We start from the raw sequence: 17,461 nt of genomic DNA on the forward strand, positions 1-17,461 counted from the left end.
GACACGCAAATCCAAGGGCAGAAGTTGGCCCCCTGTTTGTTTGGAATAAGAAGTGCCTGAAGCTGCAGTGAGAACCTCGGACTAAAAAAACTTTAAATTGTGCTAGTGGGGAAGATGCACGGAGAGCCACAGGTCAACACTGGTAAGGGAGGAGCCTACAAGACTGCAGCCAGGGCCCAGAGAGGTGATGTTAAAATCACCAATAGAGGACAAAAGAGCCCAGACCTGGTTTTGGAGATTTTCTATAGACCCCAGGAAAACAGATCACGTGTTCAGACAAGCCTCAGGCCTTTGGATACAGCTAACGGAGAGATCGCAAGACGGGCTGCACAAGAAGCTGCCGTCCAAAGACCTGGGATCGGATAGCTGGCCCATCAAACCCGGCATCCTGCCTCTGACAATGACCAATGGATTCCTCAGAGCAAGGCAAGAAAAACTCAGGTAATGCCTTTGGGTTACCTGGGGAACTGGAGGGGTTCCTTCCTTCCTTCCTGACATTCCTTCCTCATCTCTCAGGCAATCCGTTTGTGCCTGAAGGCAGAGGATCCATCTTCATTCCTAAAAGCATCCGTCTATTTTTCTTTTAACTAGAACTAAAACCTGGCTCCGATCTCTCCATTCAGCTGCGTAATGCGTCCTTTTTATTAGGGCTCATTGTATTGCAGTAACGTTGGAAGGTCCGAACCAAGACGAGGGCCCTGCCACACTGAGCGTTGTACAAAGCACCCAGACAGAGGCCCTGCCGCCGAGGGCTTACAGTCTGAACAGACAAGACACAGGGAAGGGAAGGGAACAGAGGTGACATGACATACACAAGGTCACAGAGCAGGTCTGGGGGTCAGCTGGGAGAGGAACCCCCACTCCACTAGACCATATTACCTCTCACCCCACTACCCCCTTTCATTTAGAGTTCTGGGGACAATACGGGACTTCAGTTCCCCAAATAATCCAAAGGACACACAACGCGGCATTAGAATCTGGGACTTTATCAAAGTAAGCAGCTATATAGAAAAACAAACTCGCTCCACGCCAGCGTGGCATAAGCCCAGGCAATAACTAATCAGCAAAACTAAGGTACTGTAGGAGGTTGGGTGAATTCTGGGTCTACAGCCATTTCTCAGTCCCTGTCTCTGGAGCCCTAAAAGGTGGCATCCATGCCAGATATTTGCCATCATACAATATCATTCCCGCCTCTTGGCAACCTCTATCCATTTTTGACTATCAAGAGGAAGCCGATAAGTGGCTTACTCTGGTGGGAGTTTCTACCAGCGACCTCTCTCCCCCCATTTGGGATGTACTACATCAAAATTACTTAACTGGTTTGCTCCCCTTCCTCCTCCCCCCCATCCTAAAATCCTGGAGGATCCCCTAGGGTTTGTTTAAACTCTCCAAGCTGTAAGGTTTCACTTTCTGCAGGACTTTGGTGGAATTTAACAGAAGACACAGATCTAAAACTTCCATGGTGTACCAAAACCTATCCCTCGACAAAACTCTTCATAGAGAGAGTTAGAAATACAGCTTATAACTCGGATCTGATCCTGCAAACCCTTATTCTCCCGAGTACCCCTACACACCCAGCTGGTCCCAGGGAATTAGTGGGGCTACGCAGAGTACAGTCTTGCAGGATTGGGCACGAGGCTTAGAAAGACTGGATTTCAAATTGGGAACCATCAGTAATGGTCAATTTCTCTCACTATTCCTAAAATAACTAAAGCGTCTGTCCTCAATCAGAATATCCAGAAAGGTGAAGACACAAACGTAAAGACGCACCAGCCCTGCTGACAGCTGCTGTGGTGGCTTTGGTCTTTATGTTAAAAGCTACAAATGTAGATAGGATTAATATGGTTTGAGACGGAAGAGACCTGTTAGTGCATCCACTCCACTCCCTTGCAAGAGCTGAGGGGGACCCGGCTCACGTTACCCGAACAGACACTGAAGTGGATCAGTCACCGTGCCAAGCAGCAGCAAATTCAGCAAGCTGCGGGTGCAGCGCCTTCGGGTGGCATGTCCTGCGTGGCCGCTCCTGCTTTGTTTTCATAGCACTGCGGCCTGATCCCGGACACACCCAGAGGTGTATTACAGCCGCTGCCTGACCTGCAGGAACCTTCCCCCGCCCTCTCGGCACCGTGCCCGGTGCACACACCTGGAACGCCCCTCTCCCTATTCCCAGCAGCCTTTGTGAAGCCCCGCACCTTTCACCTGGCTTTGTGCCGGCGCTAGCTTCCCGCTGACATCAAAGGGGCCCTGCCTGGAACACCTGAAGAGGAGGCAGGAGGCCTGACTGAGTCAAGAAATGCAACTCTGCGTCTTCCCCTCGGTGCGCCCTCTCCCTCGCTCTTTTTCATCCCTTTGAAAAGGTGGCAGAGATAAATGGAGAACAAAAAAGCTGCAGCCTTCGTCCACACCACCCCTACCACTTAAGGGGGAAGGGACCTTTCCGAAAAAAAAACCCCACATGTGCTCCTACACAATGGCTCAAAAGGCCGGGCAGCACCAGCCCACTTTGTACTGCTAACAAGGGAAACCTAATTACAGGAAGAGGGCGAAGAGGGACAGATAAAAGGGATACAAAATTTCAACATCTGTTGCCATAAAGGGATAAGAAGTGGGGAAACGCAAAGTGTCAGTTTGGTGTCAGAGACGGCGTAAAGCCGATTTCAAAGGGCTCGGGGGACGGAGGGACCCAAAAGAGAAATTAGAGGGTTCTTTAAAAGAGAAAAGAAAAGAAAACAAGCTGCCACAAACGCTTTCAAAGGAAAGAGTTGGGATATTGAAAAGGAAGAGAGAAGCAGGGACTGTTTAACCTTAGCACAGTTAACATGCCTTCTCCTGCGTCTCAGGGCCCATGTGCCTCTGGGGGAGTAGCACGCTGCAGGTTTACAAAAGAACAGCGTGGTGCTTTGCATATTCCAAGTGTTCGGGACACAGGGACAGCCATACTGGATCAGAACAATGGTCCCTCCGGAACCAGCTGCTCCCCAGGCCGGTGCAGAGAACCCCAGAATGGACAGACCTGGGATAACCTGCCCCAGGGGTTAGCTGATGGCTATGCCTGGAGGCAGGCAGGGTTTCTGTTCTAAAAAGCGGCAGAACAGATCATGCCTCACAATCCCAGAGGGAGTAGGTGTAATTGGGCCAGTCATGACCTGAGGACTCCTTACTTGCTGAGCAGTGATACTGAACTCAATGCGGTTCCAGACAGACAAGCAGTCCCTGGCCACGTCCCAAGGAGTTTAGAATCTACACCAAGTGCGCTGGGAGACGCCAAGGAAGGTTCCATCCCACACCACCTTGCCCTTCAAATGGGCTGGGGACAGTATTTTTACTGAGCCCTGTTAGCGCCTGTCGAAAAAACAATTTTCGGGAAGGGTTTAACACGAAGCGGGCATGGGCAGCTGGCATGCTGGGATAGAGAGGGAGCGCCAGGCACATGGCACAACATGGAAACAGGAGAGAAGGGTCAGACCCCATAATGGGCAGAGAAAGGTAAAGTGCCTTGCCAAAGGGAAGTCAGAGGGAATCAGCGGGGCAGCGGGGGTTAGAAGTCAGGATGACCTGGATGCCAGCCCTAGCCCGCCTCCCGAGGCAGAACTTCAGAATTACCCATGCTAAGGATGGGAAGGCCTGGAGCATGTAGTCCCGGTGGAGGCAGGCGTGTTCCCTACCGCAGATTCTTTGCCCTCACTTTTGGCCACACCACGAGATGCACCGTAACAGCATTTCTCGTATGGACGGCACTGTAGCATCCCCGTGCGCTCAGACCTGGCAGAGTGGAACGACCCGCCAGGATTTCCATCCAAGAACGTCACAGGGTAATTCCGATCGCCCCCATCTGTGAAGGTGAGCTTGCAGGGCACTCAGAGCCTCCCAAACACCTTTGGGACCCAAGTGGCAATAGTGTCAAGCTTCCAATCACTACAGCACAAGGCGTTAAGACGCCACGATATGTCCCGGAGGACAGAGTCTAAGGGATCGCCTCAAAATACTCATTTGGAAGCAACAGGTCTTATTCACACCAGGCGAGAGGACCAGCTGTGTGCCTGCAGCTGGAATGTCAGCCAGCAGTCAATGACTGGGCATTACAGGGTCGTTCCACTGCCTTCGACTCCGTTTTGCAAATTGCCTGTGCTGGTCTGGTCCGATGCCATCAGCTGAACATGTTCAGAACTAAAGATGGTTAGTGGGGAAGGAGGGGCCTCTCCTCTCCCAACAAATATCTTCACCCCAAACTCCAGCCAACCCTGTGCCAGGCTCAGAAGGAGTTTCCAGGTGAAGACACTGTCCTCGTCCCCATCCCTCAGTGCGACACAACAGGACACCCCAGAGAACAGAAAAGGGCCTAACATCTTCATACCAAGAACAGCAACTACAAATATCAGCCAAGGATTTATCCAGTCTGGAACCAAGAAGATCTCCGGTTATTTGGCTTTAAATCTTTTGTAGCAAGTTCCAACTCTCAGCTGTGGAGAATTCAAGAGACCACCCATCCCAAGGGAACAGGAATTCTCAGGAGACCACCACAGCTTAGTGTCGGGTGTTGGACAACAGAGGCACGGACATGACAACTGGGGGCTGAGCCACGCTCCGAGTTCCTGGGGGGTTTCACTGTGAGCGGCAGAGGCAGGTGAAGACCTGCTCTCAGATACACACATGCAGCTCCCACCAACCTGTCAGGAGCAGCAGCATGGCCGTCCCAGGTCACAGAACAGCCCGGGGCGCTCGCAGAGAGGCGGTCAGTGATGACGGTCTTCCCACCCCGCCTGACTGATGGTAGCAGAAACACTCTGCACGGGTGCTGCCTTTCAACCCTCACCGATAGCTCTGAGCAAAGGCCATGCCAGCTCGAAAGGCTCTGCTATTTCTAGAGCTCCAGGGACTGGTCTCTGGCTTCCTGAGCCAGTCAGGGCTGGCAGTGCTGCGGAAACCGCGGGCACAGACCTGGTAGGAGCAGCCCATAGTGCTTTCCCATGGACACTGCTGCTGGCCAGCATAGGAGCAACACCAACGAGCTCGGAAAAGGTGTCCCAAACAGTGGTCCTTGGCTGGGGAGAGGGACATTATACGGAGAGGTTGAGAACTGCTGGGATTGAGGTCTTCCATCCCGTCCCGCCCCGCCACCCACGGAGCTGCTTTGCTTTCCACCCGAGCCACACATTTCACCAGCAGCCCCTTGCTCTTCCACTGAAGTGAGCTCTCCATCCAGAAGTGCATCCTCACAGGACCCCGGGCCACCATGGGGATCTCCCGCAGCTCTGCGGACAGGGCCCACGGTTGCACTCCAGCTGGGACAGGTGAAGAGCGAAGAATCGGCCCGATGAGCGAGGCCCATTGGCTTGGCTGTCCCAGCTTTTTGATCTGCCTGTCAATCAGGCTTTGGCCTTATTGAAAGATCAAACTCCTTCATGCCTGTTTGTTACCTTAATCCTATTTTCTGCACAGCTTTATTATCTGTTCGGGCTTCTCTGGGACAGGCTGTTGGATTGACTAGACCCTTAACCCTGGAGCCTGTCCCTCCGCTCCCGGCAGAGGCTTCCATTCGAGAGGAGCCAGGAAAAGTTCAAGAGCACCAGAGGCCCCAGCACCAGCCAGGGTCTCGGAGCCTGTCTATGCACCTTCGGTATCGCAAAGGGCCCCCGTCACCTCAACATCTAAGCACCAGTCTGGAACCGAACAGCTCACCACCCCGTTCACCAAAGAGCACGTGCCAGGCTTAATTCTGGACAGCATCAGTTATGACAGGACTTTGGTTTTTCTTTAAAGATATAATAAAACTGAAAACTTAAATCATCAACTACAACTATAGAATAGCAGGGTAGACAGCCAGCTGTGACAGACAGAACTGCTTCTCTCTTGGCCCTCAAACCTGACCCCCTAGCTCTGCCAGTGCACCTCAGTCCTGACACACACCCCACCCATTCCTCCAGCCCCTCAATCCTAATCCACAGCCCCACTGACATTTCAGTCCTGGACTACTGTCCCCACCCCCAGCACCCCTCAATCCTGATGTGCAAGGCCTCCCTCCCTGCTATTCCAGGCCTAAGAGGAGCACACCCATCACGTACGGCTGTGCTGTGCTATTGTGACCTTGTCCTCAGTACACCGAGACGCCCAGGCTGTCAACCTCACACTTCCCTCAGTTGCAGGACTGGGACCCAGCCTGTGCGGAGTCCTAAGGCCAGTGCTTTCCCAGACTGCACTACACCCCAGCAGCCTCCATGCAGGGACCCAGGCCATTAGCCTCCGCCACGTATTAAGACTGAAGGAAAAGACACATTAAGGTGATCACATGAAATTACCAAGTCACTATTCAACCCTTCACCACGGTGAACTACAAGCAAAAACTGCTAAACAGAACTAGACCTCCAGATTTCCCTGTGCTCAGCCCCTGGCATCTCAACAGCAGAGAAATGTTGGCAAATTGGAAGGAATTCAGATAAATGTAACTAAAATAACTCAACTGCTTGAAAGGGCGATGTAGCTGGAGAGAGACAGTAGAGAACACGTATCTTGACCAAAAGAGGAGGGCTGATGTGAGATGTACAAGTACTTTCAAGAGACAGTATAGACATCACTGAGGAGGAACTAGTTCCTGTGGCACAAGCTGGTGCAACAAGGACTGCTGGGATGAAACTGAGCAAAGGAAGATGTTGGCTGGATATCAAGGAACAGTTCCCACCAGTGAGATCTATTTGGCGGGGAGACAATCTCCCAGAGACGCCCCATTTCTTGGGGGGTGTTTACATGGGACTAGGCAAAGTGCTGGAGAACAGGCAGCAGGAAACTCTGAGCATGGCAGGGGTGCTGACCAGGGTGACCATTTCCATCTCTGTCAACTATGGGCTATTCCAAATGTGGGAATCGAAAAACTGGATCAGACTCCAGGTCCGCCCAGGCCAGTATCCTGTCTCTGACAGTGGCCACCACCAGATGTTCCTGGGGAAGGTGCAAGAAACCCACAGTAGCAGATGTGGAATAATCTGCCCCCCAAGTCTCATCCTCCTCTCTAACAGTTAGAGATTGACTTAAGCCCTTAAAATAGGCTTTAATACTCCTTCCTAAATGTGTTATAATTAATTATAACTGGATAGTCTTGATATTCACATGAATGTCCAGTCCTTTCTTGAATCTTGTTACATTCTTGGCCTCAATTATTTCCTGTAGCAATGAGTTCCACAGGCTAATTGCATGCCTACAAAGTGTTTCCTTTTATGGGTTTTGAATTCCCCACCTTTTAATTTCACTGAATATCCCCTCTTGTTCTTGAACGAGCTAAATAAACTACGTCAACTGGTTCTCCTTTATCTGCTCAAAAAGAGAATTGCAGCCAGTCTGTTCTTTGTACTAAAGCAAGACAGGATAGGCAATCCCTTTCACTGGCATGTTGGAGCACATACGTGCTGAATCCCTGGCACCGGGGAAGAAGGGGACTTCCAGGGCCAAAGAAGTTGCATATTAACACCTGAACTCAAGTACAGAAAAAGAGTTTCACACCATCTCTGCTGAACTGTGTTCTGTGGAACAAAATCTGAGGGTATTTCTTACTCTCTGTACAATAGCCATGTCTTTCTCTTTATCTTCAGAAGCTGGAAGAATATACAGGAGTTGTATGAGAGCAAGGGGCTTCTGAAATGTTCAATTCACTAAACACACTGCCCTCTAGGATATGGCTAGGGAAAAGGTTATTGGACATGGTTAAGTAGGCATAAGGTTTGAAGCTCACAGGGGACAAAGGTGGAAGAAGCCCTTTTAGATCACCCAACCCACCTTTGCTGATACAGAATTATCCACAATTACCAGTTTTCTAGTGCTTTGTCCAGTCATTTTAAGAGTCCCATGTCGCAGTTCCCGACTGAGATCTCAGGGTGTGGAATACTTTCCATGGGGAAGTTTTTTAGATGTCCATCTTAAGTTTGTGTCATTCCTCAACTCCCTGTCTCTGACATCAATCCCCTCCCTCACCCCAATTATTACCACACTCCCCATCTTGAACTCTTCTCCGCACGCTCCCTCTCGGCTCGGGGTCCTTCTTTCAACCTGAGTTGCCTCATGTCTACCCTGAAACTCTCACCCTCACCCCTTATTCTGAGGAACTGAAAGTCACTTTTCTTGAGATCTCACCTCTACCCCTTCCTTTGCCCCATGGCTGACAAATGACTAAACTGGCAAACTGCAGACGACAGTCAGGTTACAGGCAGCCTCAGCTGTGCATTTCTCCCCCCCCGTCCCCCAAATGAAACATGCACAGTAAGGTCTGGCCGCATGCTTACCTCTCTAAGTCCCAGGTTCTCAGAGGAGACGTGTGTCCGCAGCAAGCTGTCCCAGTCACGAAGGAACTGTCAAAAAACAAAAGAGCATCAGCCGTCTCCCCTTGGAGCGTGAAGAAGAGCTGTGCTACGTGGAAAACTTTCCTAATTCAGGGCAAAGAACAGCAGAGACACCAAGAACATTTCAGAGTAGCAGCCGTGTTAGTCTGTATCCGCAAAAAGAAGAACAGGAGGACTTGTGGCACCTTAGAGACTAACAAATTTATTAGAGCATAAGCTTTCGTGGACTATAGCCCACGATATGCATCCGAAGAAGTGGGCTATAGTCCACGAAAGCTTATGCTCTAATAAATTTGTTAGTCTCTAAGGTGCCACAAGTCCTCCTGTTCTTCTTTTTACCAAGAACATTGTTATTCTGTTTGTATTGCCACAGTGCCTAGGAGCGCCAGCCGTGTGCTAGGTGCAGGTACAAACACAGGAGCTCACAATCTAAGCGTCAGACAAGAGAGAACAGATGGACACAGAGAGACCGACAGGGGACTACAAGGAACCAATGAGAAAACGTTGGTCAGCGTGACAGGCAGTGGTCTCAGCCTAACCACGGTCACGTTTTTTAGAAACATCGTGGCCAAGGAGGGTTGGGAGGAAGGATCTGAAGGAGGCGAATGGGTGGTGCTGAGGAGGTCTACCCCGGATCCCCACGAGTTGGCCAAGCCACACAACACTGCGGAGGAACCCAGGACTGGAACAGCAGAGAATGCTGCAGGTCAGGACTTAGGAACGTTGGCAGAGCCGCGTGGGGACCCCGGACCGGAAGCGCTGGAGCGCTGTAAGTTATAACATACGTGGGAAAGTGCCTCCTCAACAATGACACTAGCACAATACTCCACGTAACTGGGTATAAACCCTGCATAAATCCCACTGGTCATGCCTGGAATCAGCCAGCACTTTCACAGCAGCGACAGGCCAGACGCCTGTTAGAAACACCCACCACTATCACGGATTGGGCTCTCTTGCCGTATAACTTGGCTTCATTTCCACATTCCTACAAGGTCAGTTCAAAAATCCCATGTGATGAATACAGACCCGCTGATGTACGTCTGGGCTCCAGAAGTCACTCTACAAGCCCTGGTCTTGAACCAAATCGATAAGGCAGGACCCAACCCCAGACCTCGAATGGCAGAAATCCAGTCATGTGTGGCAATTCTCCACATTGCTCATTTTGTGCCAGCCTCCATCCCGAACCAGAAAATCATCAACTTACGACAAGTTTTGCTATCAGTTATCTTTCAGAAGGTCTCATTATTACAAACTACCAAGAAGATCCCCCCAAAATCAGTGATGGGCATAGCTCAAATGCAGGAAATGGAGTCACAGCTTTAAATCCAGACTGGTATCAAGCTGAGCTGTAACGTACTCTGGAGTGGCACAGGATGCTTGGCAGCTGAAAGGACAAACCGGAATAAGGACCCAGGTGTCTGTGAACAGCCAAGCTGTTAAAATAGCCAGAATAATTTTTTTAAGAAATCCCTTGGATTTATCACAGTTTCCACCAGGGGGAGGGTCTCGGACTGCTTTAACGAACAAATTAATTCATCTTCAGCCTTCTGTGAAGTAGGCAAGCGTTATTATCCCCATGTTAGAGAAAGGGAAATGGAGGCACCAAGTAAGTATGGGGTAGAACTGGATTGTAACCCAGGATTCTCGGTCTTTTCGCTCTCTGTTTCAGCTGAAAGATCAGCCCTCCCCTGGCCATAAACTCTAGCACCCACCAAATATATTACCGGGAAGGGGTGGGACCTGGCACCACCCACTCTCCAGCCGTTACAGGAGGTGGGGGAAAGCCTCCTTAAAGTAACGGATGGTGGCCACCATGTCACTTTAACATAGAAAAATCAGCACAGCATTTGTTTTTCAGACGTGACCCAACATCACATGCTCTTGGACCGATACACTGAAGACCCAGGTTCTCTGCCCCATTCCAACCCTCACCACCAGCTACTTACAGCATAGGCAGGAGGGGTGTTCGAATGGAAATGCTGACAGGCTGTTAAGTACAGAGCGGCACAAAACAGAGTCACTTCCACAACTCTGCAATTGACCGCCAATTTCGTAGGCAGCAGTTTGGCCAACGAAGCCCAGAACTACAAAGCTAGGTGTTGGGTTTTGTCTCTTTTTTCCCCTTTAACGTAATCCATTAATAACTAGTAAAGCCAATTACTGTGGTTAGAAACATAATAGCAGCTCGGGAACCAGTCAAGCGGGCAATTGGGTTCTTAAGATTTTTTCCTTTAAAAAAAAAAAAACACAAGAGAAGCTCCTTGCTTCGCAGACACAGAAGGTATGCAACAAGCCCCTTTGACCGCGGCCACAGGTCTAAATTAACATGGAGGTAAATCAATAGGAAGGGAGAGGTGGGAGGAACCGCAAGCTCTAATCCCTGCCATTCTGACCGCCAACCAGCCTGTGGTAGGGATTAGGGTCCTCTTCTCCTTACTCCCAGTCGTCCCAACTCTCTAAAGCATCATCTAAAGAGAGCTGCCCACTGCTGCTCCCCTGCCTGAAACCTGCAGCTTTCCCACTCCCCTGGGCCGTTCCACTCTAGTGCTCTCACACGGGATTGCAGCCAGAGGCTCCCCTACTCTTGCAGGGGCTTCCAGTGTTCAGACACTTCAATACCCGCCAGCCTAGAAGAACACAACCCAGATTAACAACAGTGGCAGAAAAGTCTCAACTGCAAATAGCAGCGGGATGTGATTTCCCCCACGGGAGACACTGTGGTTGGGGCACTTTCATTGCAGAGATTAAAGAGAAGGATCGATATGGTGTCAATGGGACCAGTGGAGGAAGCAGACCCTTTTCATGACTGCTAGAGGCCAAAGAGTGAATGGAGCTCATGCAGCTCTTCGGTGATGTAGGGCAAACCATTCCCCTTGCCCCGCTGAACCTGGTCTATAGATAGAGGCCTTCAGGCTTGTTAGTCCGGCTCCCTTCACCAAAACTAACTGCGCTCCAGGTGAAATGGCAACACTGCAGCCAATGAAAGTCAATGTTGATAAATACAAAGCAATGGATATTGGGAGGAAAAGTTTAAGCTACTCAGATATCTTACAGGGTTCTAAATTAACTATCAGCTCAGGAAAGGAACCTTAGGGTCACTGAAGAGAGATGAGAATGACCAAGGGCTGGAAAAAGTCTCCTCTGAAGAGAGTGAAAAGATCGGGATTGTTACCTTTAGAGAGGAGACAGTAAGAGGAGACATGATAGCCTCTCTAGAAATGCAGGGTTTAGAGAAGACACATGGGGAACTTGTGTTGTGTGACAGGGAGAACACAAGGACAAGGCCAAGGGGGCATTCAATGAAATTAAACAGAGGGGAAATTCTAAACTAATCAAAGGAAATATCTTTTTCTACACAACACGTAATTAGACTGTGGCATTCACTGCCCCTGGGAGCTGTTGAGGACAAAAACTGAACAAGATTCAGTAGGGATTGGACATTTATGTGAATAATCAAGAATATCCAGCGTTGTTATATTTATAAGAATTTTGCAAGGGAGATAAATCCTTCATGTTTCAGGGCTTAAGCCCATCTCTACCTACAGAGAAGAGGTGAGACTTAACATGGGGACAGATTACCCCACATCGGCTGATGCAGGGGGCTTAGATCTTCTCCTGGAGCACCTAGTTCTGGCCCCTATCGAAGGCGGGACACTGGACTAGATGAACCTGGGATCTGATCCAGTCTGACAATTCCTACGGTCTACTTTAACACAAACCCAGCCATTCAGACGGGCTTTCTAACAGAGATGGTGCCTCTCAGGATGTTCCTCCTTCACGGGACAGTGGAAGCGCCAGTGGGGAAGACTCTTCAGTCCCATCCGAAGTGCTCCCTCCAGAAGTGCGAGATGAGTGACGCTGTCAGGCACTCGTGTTCATGTTGTGACCACCTGGGTGGGCCCACGGGCCAGCAGTGACTACATGTCCATTTCTGCACGGGAAGGTTGGCGACTTCACTTGGCATTTGTTCCCATTATTTCACAGGCTTCACCCCACCTGCTTTCCAATGTTAGCGCTAAAGCAAGGAGCTTCTTTAGTCTTTTGAAGATTTTTATACTTAACACACAACACTTTGGATGGGAAGAAAATTCAGGTCCCCCCCAAAAAGCCCAGTCCATCTCCAGCTACAAACCCTACTTACCACAGAGCTGGCATTTCATGGGAGATCACCCCCTCGAGTATTCTGATGCTACCTCGGGAGGAGATACAAAACATCTCACTGATTTGCGGTCATTAAAGATACAATGGCATTTTTGGCAATAGTTGGGAGTATCCTGGCTAAATTCCAGCTACGGCGGTTCCATTCTACCTCTTTAAATTCGCCCTGCAGTTTCAACTAATCACGGTATCTCTTTTACTTCCTCTCCGAACCTGCTATGGAGCGTTGCTGTGAGCTGTTAAAATGACTGGCTAGCAGTGGCTATGTTTCAGAGGTAGGGGAAACGATTCCAGCATAGACATAGTTTGCAAAGCTCTTGGGATCAGTCATGGCTACAAAGGCGGAAGACCCCTTTGCTGATCCATACCTTCCGCCCTGGCAAACTAAACGCTTGCAGGATCAACTCCGTTGAGCTGGACACGCAGGCTACACGAAGACTTCAACAGCCCAACGTGAAAACCCCCTTTTTAGCATCCAACCCTGACACCATATCAATCCTTCTTTTCTAACACTCCATCGTGTCCCAGGCTTATGCCCTTCCCCTGTACTGTAAACAGATTGCTTCCCCAGCCCCATTCTGCTCTTGAGGGATCTGGATTCCAGAATCCAGCTGACACGTGCACGCTCCTTTTCTTTCCGTCTCCCCCTCCCTCTGGAATTGGACGTCGTTGTTCCATTTTGGGGATGATTGTATACGGAGAACCATCGAACCGGGAAACAAAGGAGTTATTACTCCCCAGAGCCCGGCAGCTGGGAACGGGGAGGGCGAGGCAGGGAGCTGTAGGCAGAGACCGGGGGCGGGGATGGGACAAACGAAAGGGGAATAAGAGGCGTATGGGGAGGAAGAGAGTCCAGAGAGACGAGCAGAGAACGCGGGAGAGGCTCTTGGTACTGCAATGCTAACCGCACAGGTCTGTGGGTTGTGTAGCCTTTGGTTCAGCACTGACACGCTTTGGGAAGGGAGGCCACCAGAGCTGTCAAATCCTTCACCAACGTGCCCATCAATTGTATTCAGCTCTGCCCGACCCGCACTGGCATTTTAATTACTGTTGGGTAAACTAATTTGTACAAATGAAGGCAACTCTGCCTAATAGAATATGCAAGCTCTCTGACCTCTGACAGGCAATGACACAAGATACAAAGGAGGCAGAGGAAGGCTTTTTATCGGAGCCTTATTACTCTCTATTACTCTAATTAGTCACGCTCCAGTGCTCCTAATTGGGGGAAAAAATTGCAATTAAATCAATTTTTGATGGGCTGAAAGTGGGTTACCGAACCGCCCTGCCTGTGAAACACTGATATTATAGCAGCAAAGGTCAAAGTCTTTGTCGGCACCTGTGGGGCCCCCGCCTTCCCACCCCCTTCCCCCAAACCACTCGACGCTCCCCCCTACACGCAGCCTGCTAAGCCTTAGCGAATCATTAGAACATGTCACGTCTGATCGCCGCTGCTGCCACTAGCCGACTAACCTAATCAGTTGACATCATTATGGAAGGTAACTCCTAAAGCATGAATATAGTGCTAAGGTCACACAAACTCGGTGCAGCCCCTGCTGAAGAGCTGGGGGGGGGAGAAGGAGAGGGGTTGGGAGAAGCAGCTGCAACAGTAACATTGTAAAAGATGGGAGGGGAGGAAAGAAGAGGGGGGAAAAAATCTGCATAGGAGATTCCAGCACTTGGAGCATGAGGCTTTTCCAACAGGACGGACGCACACAAAAGGGAGAGATGCAGAACGGCCCGGGAGAGAGGAGGTTGCTTTCTCTTGATGTCACCCACCGACACAGCAGCCTTTAATTTTATTGATTAACTCTGGCTTTCCCGCTCCACGTGGAAGGGCGTGCAGCCGTAGTCCAACGGCGGCGACAATGTCAGAGGGACACCGTGGCGGGCTCTCTCAATTTCTCACACAACAGGCAGCATTGGACTGGTTGTAGGCAGCAGCACCCATTTAGAAATCTACTGCTGAATTCAATCAGCACATTTGCATTGCAAACTGGACTGTTATTAAAAGGTCATCCCCATGCGCCGTGCACCACTGGTGTGTTACTGTAGGGTGGGTCACGAATGCGAAGCTGAAAGTGCTACGTGCTAAGCACTCGTGCGTTCTCGATGCAGATCTCGTTGCACCTTAGCACTCGTGATCCACCCTACAATAACACTGGTGCATCACGTGTGCTATGACAGGGTTGATTTTGAAGGCAGGGTTCTGCACACTAGTGTGAGGTGGTAGGACTACTCAGGAGAGCTGGGCTGCACATGGTGCATTACTGTAGAGTTGCTGGTCGCCTGACACCAATTTATTTAAGCTGCAGTGATATATAGGAGGTCCGACTACATGATCTGGTGGTCCCTTCTTGTCTTAAACACTATGACTCTGTGGCTCTTGCAGAACACAGCTTCCCATCTCCTCCACGGTTTAGGGCACACTTTGCATAATCAAGCACATGCTCTAGTCCCTCCAGTGGCTCCCAGTCCCCTTCCAGTTTAAGGCCTTGGTCTAACCTTCCAAGCCACTGCGATGAGCTGCAGCTCTTAGAACACTTGTGGTCTTCTGGGACAACGCAGATCATAAAACCCCGAATGAAGGGTGTAAGAATGGAGGACAAGCCAAGCCAAGCATCCAGCTGTGGAGAGCTTCCAGAGGACGCTGCACAAGTCCAGAGCCCAACCACTGCAAACCCTTCCACTTCGACAAAGCTTTTCCTCCGTGACCAGAACAATATTCACAACCGACACTCCCCAACTTCTCCAAAGACCAACCTACTCCAACCAGAGCTGTCTAAAAACGGCAGAGTCTCCTAAAAGAGAGAGCAGCGGTTCTCAAACGGTGGGTCAAGACTCCATTTTGATGAGGTCACCATGGCAGAAAGTCCCAGCCCGGCTGAAGGCCCAAGCCCCGAGCCCAGCAGGGCTGAAGGTAGAGCGTCACAATTTTTTCTGGGGGGGAGGGGAGGGGGAGAGGGTCACGATTGTTTTTTTAATCCAAATGGGGTCACCAACACAAAAGGTTTGAAAAACACTGCACTAGAGGCTTTGCTATTGCCAGTGTAACCCAATATAGAAGGTGCCCAAAATGACAATAGAGAATACATACTAGATACAAACTGTTCAGAGAAAAGAGACTGAAGCATGTGCTTTGGGGAGAAAAACACAGTTTGCAGGAAAATAAATTAAAACACTAAATGAAGGTCAATCCTGAGCCCTTCTGACAGCCACCAAGCCCACGAATCTCTCTCTATAGCACTGCTAACATGCCCATCACCTTACGCTCTGGGTCTCGAAGTCTACAAAGTCCCCTTAATCAGTAAGGAACTAACTGAAATGTATTCAACAGAGAAATAAAGACAAAATTTAATGAAACCCTCTAGCATAGAGAATGGCCAAGACACTAAGCCAAAGGTGATGGCACTGAGACAAGAGGCTATTGCCCTTATCATTCACTATGAAAGGAAATGGATCATTCAGGCTCTCCTCTGGTACCTGCTCAAGTCAATGAGATTTCCACCCCCCATTAAATACAGCAGTAGGACGGCAGGTGAACAGTCCCTGAGCCGTCCTCCCGAAAAGCGTGGAAAGGTAGAGCAGCAAATGAAAAGAACGGGTTAGTCCTTTGGCCTTGATTCTCCACACCCCCTGTGCTATGCTCAGACAGAGCGCGTTTCCCCTGCACAGGAGAGAGTCTCCACCAGCCATCTCTGGCCAGGTTAAGGCCCCTTTGTGCGGCATCACTAGCCCAGGTGGTCTTAGTGGACCAGAAAATCATTAGCATTGGGAACTCTCATGAAGGACCATCAATGGGAAGGGCAGCTGTACTGAAAGCTTGGCAGCAGTTAGTGGGCCCAGTTACCCCCCTATGGAAGGAAACGGAACAGAAGCCTGTTTAGGACAAGAAAAATAGGAATGAAAATGCTGGATGCGTTGACGACACATGACAGAACTGGCCAAAACTTGGAACAGGATAGCACCTGCCTGCCTGCATAACTTCCCTCACTGCTCTGCCAACGCACCTCCGGTTTCAACAACAGCAGCCCCTGCTTCACAGTGTTGGGTTCCCCACAATGCTCTGCCAGCGCATCTCAATCCGGATCCACTCATTCCGTGCCCGGGCCCTACTCACAGCTCCGCCCACACACCTCAAACTCAGCCTGTGGCCCCCCTTGGTATTCCAGTGCTGGGCCTCCAGGACAGCCCAAGGCTCTTCTTACGTTTTAATTTGCTTGGCCACGTACTTCTACGTTATTTATCACCAAAGGGTGGTGGCAGCTGGAGGCAAATGGCACGACTGGTTCCATGAATGGAACAGTGGACGTTGGGCTTGTTAGAAGTTGCTCCCTTAGGCCCTACGCAAACGTCACAGTATTTCCACAGCCAGCCAGCCAGCTCGAGGTTGAATCGCGCTCCCCGACATGCATCGTAAATTGCACACAGAGAAGCTACAGAAGAGCTCTGCCCAATCGCTATCGGCATCCCGTCCAGGACGCTCAGCATAAAGAGGAACCAAAGCATGTACGAGGAGACTGAGTGAGCTCTCAAAATTTACAACCTCTTCTCCCCACAAGAGGAAACGCTGCGCTTCGGCAGAGAGCACTGAAGACACGGGCCTGGAGAGACAGGCTAATAAGTCACTCTCATGCTGCGTTCTGCCCCACGCGCCGGCTGGAAAGCTGGTCCCCAGGACGCGGGCATTTGCATTTCATACTGAGAAGTACATTGTGGAGATGCTGGAAAAGCCATAACTTGGAGGTCTGAGCTGGAACAGAGAAGCCCCACATTCAAGGCTGGACTCCAGTCCATTGAAGAAGTGAAACCCTTGCTTCATTGTTTAATGCAGACGGAGTTGTCGTCTTGACCTTCCCATGCCTCCTTTTCTTCTCTTTCGCTGTCTGAGTCGCTCTCTTGGTCTCTAGCTCCCATCACTTTGTCCCTCTCCGGGTCTCCATTGCTCAACACATTTTCAGAGAGTCATGGACAGGAGGGCC

General features: G+C 50.2%; 1 protein-coding gene across 2 annotated transcripts in view; it reads right to left on the minus strand.

Annotated features, from left to right (window-relative positions):
• Positions 1-17,461, minus strand: part of FBXW4 (F-box and WD repeat domain containing 4) — an 89,844-nt gene that overhangs the window by 12,667 nt on the left and 59,716 nt on the right. Inside the window, exon 6 of one of the 2 annotated variants that reach the window (XM_005289433.4) lies at positions 8,268-8,333. The exons of the other annotated variant lie outside the window; for it this stretch is intronic. Coding sequence (XP_005289490.1) covers positions 8,268-8,333 — 66 coding nt within the window. The remainder of the gene's footprint in view (positions 1-8,267; positions 8,334-17,461) is intronic. 2 annotated transcript variants of the gene reach the window in all.

This window comes from Chrysemys picta, chromosome 7 (assembly GCF_011386835.1).
Source record: "Chrysemys picta bellii isolate R12L10 chromosome 7, ASM1138683v2, whole genome shotgun sequence".
Taxonomy (NCBI): Eukaryota; Metazoa; Chordata; order Testudines; family Emydidae; genus Chrysemys; species Chrysemys picta.